The following is a 19,506-nucleotide window of genomic DNA, read 5'->3' as shown; positions in this document are numbered from 1 at the left end:
TAAATATGTTGCAGTATATCCTAGATACAATACATATTTGCAGAACCGAATAGTTCTCCTGTTGCACAGGGAGAATTGGATTCAGAAGGTAAAAATAACTCGGGAAGAGTATCAAAAATGCAAATAGTTCACATTCATTTCCCAGTGTTCCTTCTTTGGGTGTAGTTGTTTCTGTCCATCATTTATCCTTGGATAGTTGTTTTGATCACATACTTTGTTGTAAGCTTGAACTCAGGTTTTTCTGACTCCATGGTTAGCCTTTTGTCTACTCTGCTATGTGCCCTTTCTTCAGTATTAAAATACTATATAGAATTTTTCCTTTTTAATAAAAAGCATGCTTGATCATTCAGCAATCTGGTTTCAACTTTATAAGAATACCTTAAAGCTATTAATTTTGATTTTCCATTGCTGGCTTATTTAAAACTAGCATTACAGTTATTTGTTTATGTGTCATAATATCCATGCAAGATTATAAGCTGTTTGTGTTTGTAGACTTTTAAAAGTGAGCTTTAACAATTCTATCACAACTAATTTTTCAGAATCTCTCTAAGTTGCTTTACATGTATTTAGGTGCACTGAATTTTAGTGCAAAAAGAGAACCTAAAAGTAATCTAGTCTCTCTAGCTCTACTAGCTCCACATTTTTTTCAGATATAGAAACTCGAGCTTGATGTTTATGGCTTACAGAGGGCTTTTCAGAGGTGTCAGAAGTTTTTAAAGTGATAACTTTTCAACAAAGACAATTCCAATAGATTTGGGATGCATAATATCATTCACATCCAGAGAGAGAACTATGAACACTGAATCAAAACATAGTATTTTTTTTTCAGTTACAAAATCTTTATTTTTCTTTTTTTTTAAATAATAGATTTTTATTTTTCCAAATATGTGCAAAGATAGTTTTCAACATTCACTCTTGTATAACTTTGTGTTTCAAATTTTTCTTCTTCCTTCCTCACCTTCTCTTCCCTCAGACAGCAAGTAATCCAGTATAGGTTAAACATATGCAATTCTTCTAAACATTTCCACATCTGTCATGCAAAGCATAATATTTTCATCTTTTTTTTGGTTTATTTTTTCTTTCTTGTGTTTTTTTTCCCCCCTTTTTGTCTGATTCTTCTTGTACAACATGACAAATAAGGAAATATATTTAAAAGGATTAAACATGTATAATCTATATTAAATTGCTTGCTGTCTTGGTAAGAGAGGGAAGGAGAAAAAATTTGGAATATAAAATCATATAAATATGAATATTGAAAATATCTTTACCTCTACTTGAAAAAAAATTCTCTTGAGAAAAAAAATTAAATGAAAACTATCCCTTGTCTTGACTTAATGATTCCTTCCTTTGATCATTATTAGGTCTGTAAAAATTATTATTTTTTTTGTTCAGGCTGGGTTAGAGAACCGTCAGCTGGATACAGTAGACTTTTTTTTGAAGAGCAAGGAGAATCTTTTCAATCCCTCTTCCATTTCTTCTGAACCTGACCAATCTTCCAGGCTTCCGTCTCACTTATATTTGAAAAGTGAGTAAAATCATCCTGATTTTAACCTTTGCCATTTACCATTTATTCTTTTTCATAATTTCAAAGTGCTTGGTTCTAGTATCCTGGGTTATTCATTCAGCATTTTGGGTTATTGTGTGAAGGATTTGTAGCAATATTTTAAGGGTTTTTTTTGTTTGTTGGCTATGTATTCCAAACTGTATTCCATAGCCAAGTTGGCTATATGGTTAAGATATATAATCTTTCAAAGTGGATAAGAGAACAAAGTCAGATAAAAGGATGCCTTGAAAATTCCTGAACTATGTGTTGATCCTATTAAAGGAATATAACTACTATGCTGTGATTTGAAACTCATATGAATTTTGAGCCTGGATTGCCTGCTTGCTTGTTATATGGCTTAGACTCCTTTTCCTAAGGCTTTGGCTTTCTCTTCTGACAAGTGGAGAGAATTTTACATATCTGTTTTGTAAGAATTACTAGTAGAAAAAACCACAATAAGCAGTGGAGAAGGTCTTTAAGAACTCTTTGAATAAAAGTGCACACAAATCTATGATGACAATAGTAATATTCTAGTTTAAATAATCTTGTTAGCTTGTTGATAAACATACTTAACTCCTTCTTTGGGTTAAGAAGCATCAGGTCCCTAATTCTCTAGGGTGGTGGTGATGGTGGTAAAGGTAAAGAAGTGAGTGTGCATATCTTTGGGAACATTTAGGCCCCAACTTGAAGTTGTCTGTCTCCTATCTTCCCCGTCTTCCTCTCCTCTGATTATTTATTATAGCATATTTTTTATGCCCAATAATAGTTCCTAGAGTACATAAGCATAAAAATGAATATTAAATTACTTTGTATGCCCTGATCTACATCCTTCATCTAAAACTATTTATCTGGGTTCTTTTTAGGTGTGAAAGAATTGATCCCAGCTTTGGATTTGCTTTGTTCAGCTATACGAGAGAATGATTCTGAAACCCAAAGCAAACACTTTTCAGAACAACTGCTGAAGCTCACGTTGTCTTTCCTCAACAAACAAATCAGGGAAATCTTTGCCCACACTGAAGGTAAATGTTACTAATATTGTCCCCTTTGCATCAATTCTGTTAAGTCAAGGGACTCTGACTTCAGAAATCTTGTGGGCATGGCAGTGAGAAAGCACATAGGCCAAAAGAAGTCCTTGGATTAGAGTTGAGCTAAAGTTCATATACCAAAGGAAGGCTATTTGAGTGAATAAAAAAGATCCGGTATTGAGATTCACAGCCCCAGGACATAGAACCAACTTTTACCTAAAGAGATAATAAAGTTATCAAAGTGCAGAACTGAAAAGAGATGATAAAAAGAAATTTTGATATTTCTGTCTCTAAGATTTTACATAACTATTAAGTCAAATCATGTCCACTGATATACCTTTTCTTTTATTAAATTAGTTTATTCATGATTTTTGTAGAGTTAGATGAACACCTGCAGAATGGTGTGGATATATTGACCAATTACATTATTGAACTTCGAACCTTCATGATAAAATTTCCTCGGAAACCAGCTGATTCTATAGATGTATATATTGATGAAGATATCCCCAGAATAAATGAGAATGAAATGTGGAGGAAGCTCACCCCTGAGGTAAATATATATATGCTTGGCCTTCATTTCCCGCCCCCCCCCATAGTTTACAATAGTTGGGAAAATAAAGGAAAAGTAGGAGTTATGAATCTGCATACCCATTATATTGAGAGTTGGCTAGTACATCCCCTGTATCATTGTACTGGCTATTCCTGAACCAAGACTAAAAATTTAGATGTTCTGTTGGCATTCAAAGTATTTCAGAATAACCCACATTTCCCACTCCCCATTCTTTCCCCCTTTTCAGTCCCCATTGCAGACTGGGTCCAGTGACCAGGACTCCTGGCTGTTCCAGGAATAAGACCCCTCCATCTCCTTGGTTGTTCCCCACCCCTTTGTCTAGAAAGCTCTCCCTTTTCTGCTTCAACTGCTGACCTCCCTGGTTTCCTTTAAACTCAAGTAAGATCTCACCTTCTACAGAAAGCCTTCTCTGCTCAGTGCCTTAATTATTTCCTATTTATCCTGTTAATACTTCACATTAGCTATAGTTTATCAGCTTTTCAATGCCCTCTTTTGAATTGACATATAATCTACTTCCATGTCAGCTAGGCTCTACTTATCCCAACATACCTAGTGATCCATAGTTCTCTTTATTTATTTGGAATTGTTGCCATTGACTGGATTTTAAGGCAACTATTTGATCCCTACTTCAGGTGATTATTTCACTTCTTTCCTTCCCTTATATCCCCTATCTTTGTTTTCTGAATGTAGTTAGGGCAGTGAGATACATTGTTGTCAATTAGGAGATGAGGGTAACTTGAAAAGAGTAGAAGTCCTAGTGATATGGAGCAAGTTTCCTTTAATGTTCTCTACCTATATCTACTACCCTGGAGCACTATGAAGATTAATGTCAGCATAGCTGAGCTAATGAGCTGGATATCTAAAAGAGTAAAACTGGTTGCATTTAAGCACAGCTCTGACAGCAGGAGTGATGTTCTGAAGAATAGACTGAACGGAGAAATGACAGATACATATCTTTCTGCTTTCCTAGATCCACACCAAAACATTTGGATTTATGAGTAGACACGGTGAACAAGTCTGGTCAAAAGTAGCAATAAAAAAACAAACAAGCCCAAAAAACTTAAACATATTCTTTTTTTTTTTTTTTTTTTTAGCAAGTGATTGCCAATGCCATTTTAAACAACAAAATACCAGAGGCTCAGACCTTTTTCAGGATCACTAATCATGCTGCTCAAAACCTTGACGAACTGATTCAAATAGGATTACATCTCGTCTTTGACAGGCTGCTAAAGAGCAATATCAAAGAAGCTTCTGAACTCTTAAAGAATATGGTGAGTGTTACACCAGTCTGATTCTAAAGTCACTGAATCTAGGAGGAGCACTGAGTTTAGTTACACCCGTTTCTTCGGATATATAGGGAGATGTTAAGTCTTACCCATTGGACTCTTTCCTGGTCAGGCCACATCTCGAACATTGTCCTTGTACTCCATGTGTCATACTATAGGAAGGACATTGACAAACAAGAAAAGTTCTACAAGAGGATAACTAAGATCATGAAAGAGCTGGGGGAAAAAATGCCTGGTGAGATTCAAATAAAGTAACTGGGCATATTTAATCTGGAGAAGAGAGCATTTCAAAGGGATGACTTTGTCAAGTCATGGCTGCTGTGTAGAAGAGCTATTACACATATTCTGACCCAAGAAGCCAGAAATGTGAGCAAGGAGTAGAAGCTATGGAGGACAGATTTCTGATTGATGTAAAGAAAAGCTTCTTAATAGAAGAATACAGATGTGGAATAGTCTGTGTTTGAAGAAAGGAGGTGCCATGTTATTTGAGAGTCTTAAAGTGGAGGCTACTTACTGTAATACAAAGAAGAAATACTTTATCAAATATGGTGTGGAATAAATAATTTTTGAGGTTCTTCCTACTTCTATGATTTCTATGATTCTTTTAAGTTTTTCTACTTTTATAGCAAATTTATTTGGAAGTCATAAGTCAAAGTCATTTATACAAAGTATTCTCAGGACTGCTCTTAAGAAGAAAACAATTTTTGTAAAATGAATTTTCCTGAATAAACCTGCATAATACAAGGGGTTATCATCTTTTGCCCATTTTTTTGGGAGTGAGGAGGTTAGGATTTTAGTCCTTATTCTAATGCTAATTGCTTATGAGTTTAGGCAAACCATTAGTTTCTTCATTTATAAAATAAAGGGGCAGGATTAAGTAGCTTCTGAGGCATATGTGTACTGGCAAATAAGTAACAACTGACTTTTCAGGAAAAAAATCCAGGATCCTTGACACACTTTTATGCTTAATCTGCATTATTAACATTTTTTCCCCTCAGTTTCTTAAATCTAAACATTAAATACAAAACCCCAATTTGTAGAGCTTGCCTCAGTTTCTGAGGTGTAAACACAATGAAAATTTAGCATCCATTGCCTTCTCAGTGGGGAAGGGAGAGGGAAGAGGAGGAGAAACAATTTGGAATTGAAAATAAATTTAATTTTAAATTGAGAAAAGTTCATTTAACAATTGACTATTGCTTGCCTGTATTTATTGATCCTATCACACTTATGCTTTTAATCCTAGTGCTTTGATTCCTATGATTATTTAAAGAATCTCCATAGTTTACAAATTTTTAATCAGTCTCTCTTTTTCCTTCCTTATCTGTCTCTGTCTTTGTCTCTCTGTCTCTGTCTCTCTCTCTCTTCCTCCTTGTCTCTCTGTCTCTGTTGTCTGTTTCTCTCCCTCCCCCAAAAATGTTTTTCTCTCTTTTCCTATTTACCTAGTTTTACATTGAAGTCACCAGTTATCAAAGTATATGATAATAAAATTTGAAGGGTCTATGAATTCTAGTCTATGAATAGAATCTCTACTTTTTCATCTGCATTAGATATTGTTGAAACACAAACTGCAATTTTTAAAATAGTAGTTGTTTTTTCAAATACATGCAAAGAGTTTTCAACATTCACCTTTGCAAAACCTTGTGTTCCAAATTTCTCTCTCTCCTTCCCCACTTCTCCCAATAAATACTGTGTTGTGATCTACATTGAATCTGTCATTCTTTCAGGAAGCTTTTGTTTTGACTTTCTGCAAATATTTTGAGCACAGAAAACATTGTTTTATAAGATATTTGGTCAATTTGTTACTTCAGCTGTGTAATAAAAAGCAACTCTGCCAACTTCTTCATTTGCTTCTTCAAGAATAATCTGTAAATTTTTATTCCATTTAGCTACAACATCTTTTGTCTTTTGACCACACTCATAGTAAGAATGTCAAGATTACTATACTTTAGTTTCTTTAGAAGACCTCATATTTAAAATATCAACAATTAATATTTATAGGTGATCTAAAAATCAGTGTGATTCTTAGTCCTCCCTGCCTCCTTTGACACCATTGTGATACTTTTATCATAAAAGCACAAATTGAAGGAGCAGTAAATTTTGAAGAGGAATTAGGACCTGAGATAAAATTCATAGGAAGCCAGTGATTTTAAAAGGAGAAACTAAGGAGGGAGTTGATCTTAGGTAGGCATGGAGATAGAAGATGGAGTGTTTTCCACTCCTAAAGCATGTGAAGCAGAATGTTATAAAACAAGTCTAGAAAAGTAGTAGGAGTTATATTGTAGAGAGATGAGACTCCATTTTTTTCCTAGAGGTAATTTTTGAGAAGGGGAGAGACATGGCTTAACTTATAACTTAGATATTGTATTTTGTCATATGCATAAGTAGATTGGGGAGAGGAAGAAAATGGAAGAAGAGAGCTCAATTAAGACTGTTAAAATAGTTCAAGTAAGACTTGAAAAGACCTTGCAATTGTGCAAGAATTGCGCAATTATTAAGGTAATTGTGGTATGAATAGAGAAAAGGGAATTGCATGCAAGTTCAAGTGAACTGTTAAGATTTGGCTAGTAATTAGATGTGGGATGAAAGATTGAGATTGACTCCTAGATTAGGAACCTAGGTGTATTGGTTAGGGAAAGAAGGGAATATTTTAGGGGAAATATGAATTCTTTATATATATATATTTCTTTTGAAGTACTGATGAGGTGAAGATGTTCAGCAAATGGTCTGAAGAGAAAGCACTTTGGAAACTATGGAGTAATGGATTTGTAGCTAAATAGGATTTGAGCTGGGAATAATACCCACTGGATCCTTTTGTTGTAGTCTTTAGCAGGAGTCCTCAAACTGTGGCCCATGGGCCAGATGTGGTATCCCCTTCACCCAGGGCTATGAAGTTTCTTTATTTAAAGGCCCACAAAACAAAGGTTTTGTTTTTACTATAATCCGGCTCTCCAACAGTCTGAGGGACAGTGAACTGGCCCCCTATTTAAAAAGTTTGAGGATCCCTGCTTTATAGTATGGTGACTTTTTGGAGCTGTAAGAGGACCAGGCCTAGAATGTGCCTTTCATCCTGAATAAATCATTTAGTTAGCTCTACTCTACTTTAGCATAATAGAAACACATCCTCTTCCTTTGAATTTTTTTTTTTTTCCTGAGGCAATCAGGGTCAAGTGATTTGCCCCAGGGTCACACAGCTAGGAAGCATTAAGTCTGAGCCCTGATTTGAACTTGGGTCCTTCTGACTTCACTCTTCCTTTGAATTGTAAGTGTTTATATGCATAATATATAAGAGGATGAATTCCTAGAAGGCACTAAATTTTGAGATCTTTTTTGATTTCTGTCATGATACTTGGCTATAATAGAATATTCCTATATCTAGCCAACAGAAGTTCGGGAGTTCTCAGTCTTGATTGTAAGAGGCATTTTGTGTTGTGTATATATTTTGCAGGGCTTCAATGTAAAAGACGAGTTACACAAAATATGTTTCTACACAACTGAGAAAAACACACGGGACTTTTTGGTAAGTGAAGATTTTGAAAATCTGTAGTTATTAAGTCTTACACTGAATGGTACTTTAATGTAAAATGTGTTCCCTTCCATTCATGTTACTACTTATATGTTTATAGCATTCAGGCATGCACACATACACACACAAAATTTGAATTTTAGCTTACGTATTCAATGTGCATAACTTATTTGGCATTTCTGAATTTTGTGTCAAGATATAAAATGATTTTGATTTTGTAGCATCAGTTATTTCATTTGTAAATATTTGATTCAAGGTTGGCATTTTGAAAGAAGAAAATTATTTTTCTGAAGAAGAGAAGAAAACTATAGAATATGTATATCAGGTTGAAAAATTGTATTCAGAACCTCTCAAAGAAAATATAAAGACCCAGCCTTGCAGGTAATTTTTTCCACTATTCTCACACTGTTAATATTAATATTTTTTAGGAAATTAAGTTTTGTTTATTGTATTTGATACCTAGTTGTCAACATCCAGGATTTTCTGTAGTCAATGATTATAAGTTTTTGTTCCCCATGAATATAAAATATACCCCCAAAGGAGCATGCCTCACTAAAAAAGTTCTAGAACTTTCCTTCATCTTGATGTTTTTATAGTCATTCACTCATTTAGTCAACAAATATTTTTTGAATACTACTTTATGTAAGGTGCTTCAAGCAAATATTGTTAAAATATTGCCAAATTGAATATTGTTTTGGATGTTTTTTTTTATAAATGTTCTTAAGCCAAAGAGAACAAATTTCCTTTTCATAAACTTAAAATTACTATTAGTTTCAGGAGCTGGAGAAAGGAAGATGATTTTTCTAAACACAGATCTGTTTTAGATTTCTTAAAATTCAGTGAAAAAGATGAAATTTATAAGCAGGATCATGGAATTATACTAAGTTGGGCTCAGTGGTGGGAATCTCCGACCCGAGAAACCATTCTTCTTCCCAAGAGATCTACAGAAGGTAAATGTCACATGGTTTGAAATATGGGAAATAAAGTGTTCTGGATAAGCTATTGTTTATAGAAAGGATAGTTCATACAGATAGATAGATATAGATATAGATATATAGATATCCAAAATAAATTTAAGGTAGTTTTTTTGAGGAAAATCCTAGCAGCTGGGGAACCACTAAAGGGTATTATAAGGATAATAAGAATAGCTTAAAGAGGCATCCCATGTCAGGATTCTTTTTTAAGGCAGTTCTGGCAGCAAAAGGTAAGCGGAGTTTATATAAAAGGAAGAACAGGAAATAGCTTGATGAATAATATTTGAACCAGATAAATAATCACTGAATGATAAAGTTTAGTCACAAAAATCATTCATTGCTAATTTAAGTATAATACATTTGATGTCTTTTTTATGTAGAACTCAAATCTTGTTCTCCTCAAGTTCTCTGGATGCATATCACAGCTCGCCATGACTGGCTAAGCATTTTCTCATGGATGGAAGAATTGAAGATTCAAGATGGTTGTATTTCACTTCAACAGGCTAAATGGCCCCATCTGACAGTAGATATTATTGATCAGCATACATGCTGCAATGACTATCTGAGAAATGAAATCTTAGATAAACTGGCCAGGTATTGTTATTAGTAAAGGAATCTGTTTAAGAGAAAGAACTAAATTTGAGGGTGTCAAAAATAAATGCACATTTTTTTTTTCTTCTGAATAGTGTTAGCTAGAATTAGTGCTTGCTGTATATCCTGTTATCTGTATGGGACAAAATACGTTAAATCATTATACCTTGCCATAAAGCTGAGATTTTACTTGTAGTAAAATATATATATGTATATAAAATTTTATGAGACTATGATGGTTATAATAATCTTGCAATTGATTGCCTTTCAAAGTTTGGATGTAGTTTTTGTTTTTTGTTTCATTTTGAGAAGATTCTATAAGATTTTGTAGAGATTTTTCCTGGACTATGTAGTTAAGTTGAGGTCAAGATTCCTATTTTCTTCCCCTCTATTGTGAACTCATAAATTTCTCTTATTCTTTTCTACTTTATTGCTATACATGTGTGACTAAAATGAGCCAAAAAGAGAGTTGGTATGAAATAATAGAAATAAGATAATTTGATAAAGTTAAACAGTGTAGTTATCATGTGCTTCCTTGGTACTTTTGAGTATCCTGTGTCATCACTGGGAGTTTAAAATATTAAACAAATATTTTGTTTAAAAAAAAAAATAGACCTTTGATTGAGGAAGAAACTCAAGGTTCTTAGAAGGACTGTAGTTTTCCCAAAGTGATCTAGGGTGCCCACTTTGTGGTGTTCAACTCTTAAGTCCAACTCATCTGATTTACAGGAGCAGACTTGACTCTTTGAAATCCAGAAGAGCTTCTGAAAAAACAAGTTAATCAAGTCAATCCATTTTTGAATTAGTAAGATTTATTTTTTATTATAAAGCAGATAAATTGCATGACACATGGAAAGAGTATAAGATTTGGAGTTTGAACATCAGGTTTGAATCTGGGCTGCCAGTGATTGTCAGTATAGTTGTGACTCAGTCACTTTATACACTCTCTGGGCCTTGGTCTCATCTTCTATAAATTGAAGGGGTTGGACTAGATCAGGGCTTCTTAAACTTTTTCCCCTTTTTGCCCAAGAAATTTTTATGTTATCCTGGCTTTATAGGTATATAAAATAGGTATACAAACCAAATATTTACTAATTTAAATCATAATTTTGTAATCTCCATATTCACTTACAATAACCCATTGTGACCCATAGTTTAAGAAGCTTTGGACTAGATGGCTTCTCAAGTGCTTCCAGTTCTTAATCTTCAGTCCTCTGGTTCTAAGGGAATTTATTTAACTTTTTCAAAGAACTTTTACATAGACATATATATTGTAAAATGGTATTGTACTTTATCCTTATATTTTGCAGTAGGTATAGGGGAGGTGCTGAAGTCCATCCTTTGATTTGCATCAGTTCATTTAAGGAAAGGGAAACAGATCTAGAGATGCTGTGGTTCACTTAATGCTGCACAGCAGATTAGTGTCTGAGCTCAAGGTAGAACCCTGGGATGTACTTGTCATCTGATTCTTTCTTCCTTGCCCTACCTACCTTCCATCCCTCTTTACTAAGTGTTGAAGGATCATCTGAATTGAAGGTGGATGCATTTCTTCTTGTAATTCTTCTAATCAGGTGTACCCTGTGTTCTGAGAGCCTTCCTCTGGATCTCTTAACATTAGTAAAAATATTAGTGAGTCATCTGGGTTTTCTCTATCAGTGATTCCTCCCTCTTACCATGTGACCAGTCCATCTTTTTCTTTGTTGTTTTTGTGGAGCAATCAGGGTTAAGTGACTTGCCCAGGGTTAAGTGGCAAGTGTCTGAATCTATATTTGAACTAAGATCCTCCTGACTACAGGGCCTGTACCACCTGGATGCCTTGGGTCCTTTTTGCTAATCTTTCTGATGATAGCTCCTTGGCTTACTTTGTTTCTTAATACCCGTTTTTAAATGCTTTAAATTTGTTCAGTATAATATGATCTACACTGAACTCTTTTAATTTGTCATCAAATTGATCCTCTTTCACTTTGTAGAAATGGAATTTTCCTAAAATCTGAACTAGAAGACTTTGAACTCTTGCTCTTAAGACTGAGTCGAATTGGGGGTGTGATGCAGGACCCACTTCCTGTTCAAAATTATACATCCTGTGATGGTTTAGATTTCCATGCTCGCTTTCTTCTATACTGTTTAGAGCATAATCTGCAGCATCTGCTCTATGTCTACCTTGATTATTACAAGTAAGTATTAGTATTTAATCTGTTCTGCATGATTTCTTAATGCTTCCTTCAACATAAACATAACTTTTTGGAAATGTTGACATTCATTTAGATGATGTTGATATTCTGAAAGTAGTTTTCTATTTATTTGTACCACATTTAACATAGTGCCATGATCAAATAAGCTTAATAAATAGTTTTTGCTAGCACTGATTTTGTAAGAAATATTTCTATTAACCCCTTAAAATTCAAACTAAAAATTAAAGAAAGTGTATAAAAAATTAATTTTTTTAAGGAGAAGAAAAATTATAAAAGCTCAGCTGAATTCTAATACTTTCTGCTCCTTTAAGTAAATAAATGTTAAATAGGTTTAATTGTATTATATTAATTACTTTTATAAATTCTTACCTGTATAATTGTTTTATTTGCATAGAGCCATGTAACAATGATAATAATTGATATTGAGGCAATAAGTTAAACCTACTGATTTAATTATTTTAACTCTTTGGGTCATGTGGTTCTGGTAGTCAGATATATTTGTGGCACATAGCAGTAAGGCTTACTTAGATATAGAAGAACTTTTCTCAATTCTGCTAGTTAGAGAATGGAAATGTGATTTTTTTTTTCAGGGGTTAGTCCTGGACTTAGACTCTTCAGTCTGAACTTCTTTAAAAATTGAGAAAGGATGTTTAAATCATATCTTATTAATTCTGTCAATCAAATTTTGAATTTCTTAGTTTTCCTTTTTTTATTTTAAAATTGTTGAAACCTAAGATATTTTTAAAGTGGAAAGCATCATTTTTTTCAGTGGTAAAATTTCCTTTTGATTTGGGTTGACTGTACAGCTTGGTATAATATTTGGAATTTCCTACTATTCTTGATCCTTTCCTAACCTATCATTTGAGCATATGTATCTGTAATATATCATATATGTTCATCATGTTAATCATTGCAACTTTTATCTTAAATTTTAGACTTAATCCTTTGAATTGTCTCTTTTTGGAGAATAAAGAATTGCATGAAACTTATCCTTGGTTTGAATTTTTGGTTCGGTGTCGACAAGTTACTGGTAATCTGACAGGTAGGAGTCTATTAATTAGGAAAACTTTGAAGAACTAATTTCTCTGTTGATGTTCCTTTACTTTAAAAATATTTATCATATTTTTTAATACCTTTTGTTTTTTCATCACCTTCATTTCCACATATATATGTGGGTGTGTGTGTCCCTATCTTCCTCTCTTCCCAAGGAACCATCCCTTGTAACAAAAATTTTTAAAGAGATCATTTTCCTTTCTTTTCTCTCTTCTCTTTCTCTCTGTCTCTCTTTTTTTTCTCTCTCTTTTTTCATTTCTTCATTTCTCCCTGAGTATTGTAGAGGAGAGAGACAAATAGAAATTAAGGTGTTTGGAAACAAAAGATATTAATAGATTTATTTAAAGGAAAAAATATGTTTTACAAAAGTAAAATTGACTTTGTCTGACAGTATATGTAATATTTCACATTTGTAATCCTCTCATACAAACTCTGCAGTGATTTCCTTTATTATTTAGTTCATTTGACTAGAGAGAAATTGACCAGCTTTCAGATTTTATCCTTATTTAGAATGCAGGTTGTGTATTTAGAAGGCAAAAAAGTGTTAATCTACTCCTTGTCAGAAAGAAGTCAGGCAACTTGAAAAGAATGGTGGGTATGTCTTCTGTCTCTAAAGTAACCTGTTTTCTTTGTATTCTTCTTCCTCTTCCGCTTTTTTTTTTAATTGTAAAATCAAAAAAGCAAAAATAATTCTTGAGTGTAGAGTGTCTATATCAGAAAAGAGGAGCCACAAAGATCACAGGGAAAGATAATGATAAATGTGGGCAGGGATGTGGGAAAACTAGAACTCTAATACGTTGTTGGTGGAACTGTCAGTTCAACCATTCTGGAGAGCAATTTGGAACTCTGCCCAAAGAGCTTTCAGACTGTGCATACCCTTTGATCCATTACTGGGTCTGCATCCCAAGGAAATAACAAAGGAGGGAAAAGGACCCACATATGCAAAAATGTTTATAATAGCTCTTTTTGCAGTCGCAAAGAATAGTAAATTGAGTGGATGCCCATCAAATAGAGAATAGCTGAATAAGTTGTGGTATATGAATGTTATGAAATATTTTTGTTCTATAAGGAAAGATCAGCAGGATGATTTCAGAAAGGTCGGGAGAGACTTAGTGAATTGATGCTAAGTGTGTAGAACCAAGAGAATGTTGTACACAGCAGCAAGATTTTGTGACAATCAATTCTGATGGACATGTTCTTTTCAGCAATGGGATCATTCAGGTCAATTCCAATAGACTTGTGATGGAGAGAGCCATCTGCATCCATAAAGGTCTATGAAGTCTGAGTGTGTACCTTTTTTATTGTTTGCTTGCTTTTTGTTTTCTTTCTCATTTTTTTCCCTTTTTTATTTGATTTTTCTTATGCAACATGATAAATGTAGAAATATGTACAAAAGAATTACACATGTTTAATCTATGTTGGATTACTTGTTGTCTAAGGAAGGGGATAGGAGGGAGGAATGGAGAAAAATTTGGAACACAAGGTTTTGCAAGGGTGAATGTTGAAAATTATCTTTTCATATATTTTGAAAATAAAAGGCTATTTTTTTTTTTTAAAGAGGAACCATTTCTTCCCTTTGTTTCAACACATTAAAGGACCATCTAGTCAGCATTTAATGGGATTCATGATCAGGTGGTAGTAGGAAAGATCCATAGTATTTTTAACCTCAATAACCTAAGGCTTTGCAATTGTACTGATGATAAAGTACATATTTGTCTGGTGTCATTCCAAACATTCAGTAAAGATTATGGTCTAGGAAACTACCCAAAAGAAATCTGCAATAAATTTTTTTCAATAGGGAGTTCTCTGTGCTGATATATAAACTTGTTAAGAAGAAGGATTCGGGTTTGTTTTTTTTTTTTTTAAATCATTTTGCTTTTCAAAAATTATTTTGACCTAATTCCTAGTTTAGGATAGTTTCTTCTTTTTTAAGAAAATAATTTTACTGACATCTTTTGTTTTTAAATCTTAGCAATTTAAAAACAAAAGATAATATTTTTTTTTCAAAGAATAGACTCTGTCCCAAATTAGGATTTAAGTGAAAATATAAAGCAAAATGTAGCTTTACCTTCCCCTCTCCTAGAGATCCATATAGCAAAGAATATTTTTAAAAGAAATAGAGAGAGGAAGATAGATGGCATGGTGAACAGAGTACTGGCCCTCAAGTCAGGAGGGCCCAGAGTTTAGATCCAGCCTCAAGACACTTAATAACTGTGTGACCCTGGGCAAATTACTTAATCCCATAAGTTGCGGCCCCCCCTCCCCCCAAAAAAAGTTAAAAGAAACAGAGAAAGTAAAGGAAAAAAACATTTTGATTTGATTTAAACAGTGGTGGTGGTACTTAATGTTTTTTTTAAATTTATTCCCCAAATTGCAAAACATTCCAATTGTAAAACATTGAATCAGTATGTAGAAAAAAGCCTGAAAGCTTAGGAAATATTCCACATCTCTCAACCTCTCATCTTTGTAAAAGAGGTACTTTCTCATATCTCATATCTCCAGTGGATGCCATACTGACTTATTATTTGTAATTTTGCAACTCATTTTTACTTATCTTGTGGTTGCTCTGTTTATATTGTGTTCATATATACAGACATAAACATTGTTTTCTTAACTTATTTCACTCAGCATCTGTTCATTTAAATCTTTTCATAGCCTTCATATTTTTTTTCTTATAGCACAGTAATATTCCATTATATTTCTATCTCATAATTTGTTTAGCTGTTCCCTAAGCCATAAGTATCTATTTGGTTTCTAATTCTTTGCCATAGAGAAAGTGCTGCTAAAAGGATATGTAGGATAGACTTTGTATTTTGTCAGTGTCATATATATATATATGTAGAGAGAGAGAGAGTGTGGGTGAGTGTAGTGGCCTCTCTCAATCAAAGGATATGGACATTCTAGTCACTGCATAATTCTAAGTTGCTTTCTAAAATGATTCTATTGTTTTATAGCTCTACCAATGATACGCAGCACTAGTGTGTCAATCTTCCTACAACCCCTTAATCTTTTGTTGTTGCCAGGATAGTTATTTCTTACAGAGAAAAACATGTTCTTTTTTTCTAGATCCCAAACTAATTTTCCAGGCCAGTCTTGCTAATGCTCAGATTCTGATTCCCAGTAACCAAGCCAGTGTGAGCAGTATGCTGTTGGAAGGACATACCCTCTTAGCCCTTGCCACAACAGCATATGCTTCTGGAGGCCTCAGCCAGGTAATTAGCTATCATTATCACCAGTTCATTTTGAGAGCAGACTTAGGTCTAATAAAAATATCTTGGCTTCTCTGGTTCTCAGTAGAATAGAAAAACTCAAATACACAGATTTTTAAGTACCTTTATAGATTACACAACACAAAATTTTCTATTTTCTGATTTCATTTTCTCTAGATTGAAATGTTATTTGATGATTTTTCACCCTATGTTTTGTTTCCTAATAATCTGTTTTTAAGCCTTGTGACATGTCCGTTAACTGGTACTTTTTATATGGTTAGACAGTTTATGTGTGGGTTATGAGGAACCACATTTACTGCTGCTTTTGGAAATTCTGGCTAATAACCTAAAGGGAATTTACCCCATTTGCTTTGTGAAAAAGGTGAATAATTAGAGGAAACTTTCATGTTTAAAACATATCACTTCAAAAATTTTGGATTTTGACAAAGTTTTACATGGGTTGTTTGATTCTTTAGCTACATTGTCTTTTTTGTTTGTTTCTCCATAGATACAGATTGATAACTTGTCTGTACTTTAAAGTCTGCGAGATGTCTAGGCTACCACGAGTTGTGATTTGCTTAGGTTCACATAGTTTTTGTCAGAGATAAGACTTGAACTCAAATCTTTCTGATTCAAAGGTTGACTCTCTGTCCCTGGGGCCAGACTCCCTTTCTGCAGCATTAGTCACTATTTTATTTTTTTATTTTTGACCTTACTACTTGCCAGAAATTAAAGTCAAGAATTATAGAACTTAAAGATAATCAATATCTCTTTGTTTTATAGGTAAGGTAATTAATGCCTAAAAAGATGTCACATGACTTGCCCGTGGCCACACAGTTTGTTAGTTGCAGATCTTGGTCAGAACCAGATCTCCTGACTGTGATCCATTCCTATGTTTTCACTATGTTGTATTATCTTCCTAGTGTCCTCTAATATTTGTTACTAAATAAATATTGTTTCACAGGAATACTGAGAAAAAAATATTTGAAGATTTTAAGAAGGGAAGATAATACAGTTATTTGTTTTCCTTTATACTTAGGTTGTTCAGAAAGAAGAAGGGGAAATCTGTTTGAGAAAGGTGGATCCCCAGCTTCTAAAGATGGCCTTAACTCCTTACCCCAAGCTCAGAGCTGCACTCTTTCCGCAGAATGCTGTCCCTAGTATCCTGCCCCATGACATCACCCTCTACCATCTTATTCAGGTGTGTAATTATAATAGCTTGTCTTCTGATAACCAATGGCAAACCCAGTTTAATTAAGATATTTCCCATCAAATTGGATAAGTTTCTAGTGTAAAGTCTCCCTGCTTAAAAATCAGTTGACTTGGTTTATTATATAGGCTCTCATTAGCCTATATGTCTATTTCTCCCTTTTGCTAGTTTGCTGCCTTAACCCAGCAGGTCCACATTTTGGTTTCAGATCAAAGCTGTTCTTTTTTTTTTAACCTCAGAAAGTCATTCTTTACTCCCTTGGCTTCTTTTTCAAATTCCCCTTCTATAGGTCAAACTTTTCAGTGTTCCTAAATAAATTTCCCTCAGAAACTACTTTTTACTCTCACACCTTTTCTAGATTGCATGCCCTTAATTAGTTATTGTTTCACTTTGTTATTGTACCATCTGGCCTCAGTCACATTTCTCTGCATTTTTATCTTGTTTCTTAGATAGCTTTCTTTTTTTTTTTTTTTTTTTTTTTCTTTCCCCTCTTTATCACGTATCTTGGCAACTTAGCTTGCATACCCATTGTGGTCATATTTCTTAGTGTTATTAATTCTCTTTTCTATCCCGCCCAGCAACATTTCTTTTCTTTTTTAAATTAATGTGATGATTTATTTAAAACAAATTCAGAATAGAAAAAGAAAAAAAAAGCATTATCATGTGCACCACTCAGCATAAGGAAGGATTCAAAATCCAGCAATGTTTGTAAAGCTTAGTTTTATATTATAATTATGCCTGCCTTCTACAGGCAGAGCTGTAGGGTGATAAATCTGTGTTTGGGGAAGGGGAATTTCACCATTTGATTATAACACAATAAAAATATGTTTAATACTGTTTTTTTAAACTTCATTCCATTAGAAAGTCATGATAATTAGATTATTTTCTCTGAGAATTAGATGTCTGTTGCCTTAGTGTTTCAGTTCTTAAATTCATTCCCTTGAATTTAATTCCACAAATATTAAGTGCCTGGTTTTTATAAGGCACTGAGATTCAGAGACCATAAAACAGCTTCTGCCCCTTGAGGATCTTACATGCTATTGTAAGAAATTGAAAACTTGTAGTGGCTAAAAAATTCTTAAATTACCAAAAGAGAAGCTTTTTTTAGAAACTCTAGTATTAGGTAAGCAGCTTGTCCCTAAAGCTCTTTTATAAAATATTGTGTTTGTATTGTTTTAGAATTTGCTTATTTTAAACTTTCTCTCATTTGTCCATTTGCTTTATTTCAGTCCTTGTCTCCCTTTGATCCCAGTAAGCTATTTGGCTGGCAGGCCACCAATACTCTTGCCATTGCAGGTAAGTTGATATAGGCAACCCTTACTTTAGAGACACAGACATATTCTTACATAATTAATCTAAGGTGATTTTCTATAAAGCCCATTCTAATTTCCCATTTAAAAAAAATTTAGTCTTATAGAAAAACACATCCTTGTTGAGAAAACATTTTATAAATTCAGTTCAGCAAGTATTTATTCAGTATCTACTATCTGCAAGCCCCTATGCTTTATATGAAAAGCAGCTTAGCCATACTCTCAGGAGACTGAAATGGAAGAGATAAAACATATAAATAGCTTCATATGACATAAGGTAGAAGAATGTAATGGAACAAATGAGCAATTTAGTCAAGATTACACTAGAAAATTTGAGAAAAAAAGGTTACTTTCATTTGTGGAGATCAGGGGAAGTAGAGTGTGTAAGTTCCATTAGGCATAAAAACTTCCCCTTTTCCTGGAGATTGTACTCTTTGTTTTTTTTTTTTTTTTTTTAAATTTAAATTTTTATTTTTTGTCATTTAAGGATTTAAAAAAAATTTTTTTTTATAGCTTTTTATTTACAAGATATATGCATGGATCATTCTACAATCTGGCAAGTGTGTAGTGGTATCTCAGAGTTGTCTTAATTTGCATTTCTCTGATTAATAATGACTTGGAGTGTAATTAGTTTTAAATAAATAAATTTTTTAAAAAAGAACAAAATGGAACTTAATAACAACAAGAGAAATGGAAAAGATAACAGAGGAAAAGGAGAAATAGAAGAGTACAATTCTCCCAATAAAGAATAGAAATCCCTTGGCTAGAATGACAGGGAAAGATAATGTGGAATGTTGGAGGGAATATGGGAAAACAGGGACACTGATACATTGTTGGTGGAACTGTGAATATGTCCAAGCATTCTGGAGAGCAATTTGGAACTATGCTCAAAAAGTTATCAAACTGTGCATACCCTTTGATCCAGCAATGTTACTACTGGGCTTATATCCCAAAGAAATCTTAAAGGAAGGAAAGGGACCTGTATGTGCAAGAAAGTTTGTGGCAGCCCTCTTTGTAGT

General features: G+C 33.5%; 1 protein-coding gene across 1 annotated transcript in view; it reads left to right on the top strand.

The window, feature by feature from the left end:
• Nucleotides 1-19,506, top strand: part of SPG11 (SPG11 vesicle trafficking associated, spatacsin) — a 77,271-nt gene that overhangs the window by 17,026 nt on the left and 40,739 nt on the right. The window contains exons 8-20 of the mRNA XM_051977228.1: nt 1,393-1,525; nt 2,407-2,562; nt 2,946-3,118; nt 4,234-4,410; nt 7,871-7,942; nt 8,205-8,329; nt 8,720-8,898; nt 9,303-9,516; nt 11,484-11,687; nt 12,641-12,747; nt 15,825-15,970; nt 17,007-17,168; nt 18,407-18,473. Coding sequence (XP_051833188.1) covers nt 1,393-1,525; nt 2,407-2,562; nt 2,946-3,118; nt 4,234-4,410; nt 7,871-7,942; nt 8,205-8,329; nt 8,720-8,898; nt 9,303-9,516; nt 11,484-11,687; nt 12,641-12,747; nt 15,825-15,970; nt 17,007-17,168; nt 18,407-18,473 — 1,915 coding nt within the window. The remainder of the gene's footprint in view (nt 1-1,392; nt 1,526-2,406; nt 2,563-2,945; nt 3,119-4,233; nt 4,411-7,870; nt 7,943-8,204; nt 8,330-8,719; nt 8,899-9,302; nt 9,517-11,483; nt 11,688-12,640; nt 12,748-15,824; nt 15,971-17,006; nt 17,169-18,406; nt 18,474-19,506) is intronic.

This window comes from Antechinus flavipes, chromosome 2, assembly GCF_016432865.1.
Source record: "Antechinus flavipes isolate AdamAnt ecotype Samford, QLD, Australia chromosome 2, AdamAnt_v2, whole genome shotgun sequence".
Taxonomy (NCBI): Eukaryota; Metazoa; Chordata; class Mammalia; order Dasyuromorphia; family Dasyuridae; genus Antechinus; species Antechinus flavipes.
This window is presented reverse-complemented; position numbering and strand designations above follow the sequence as displayed.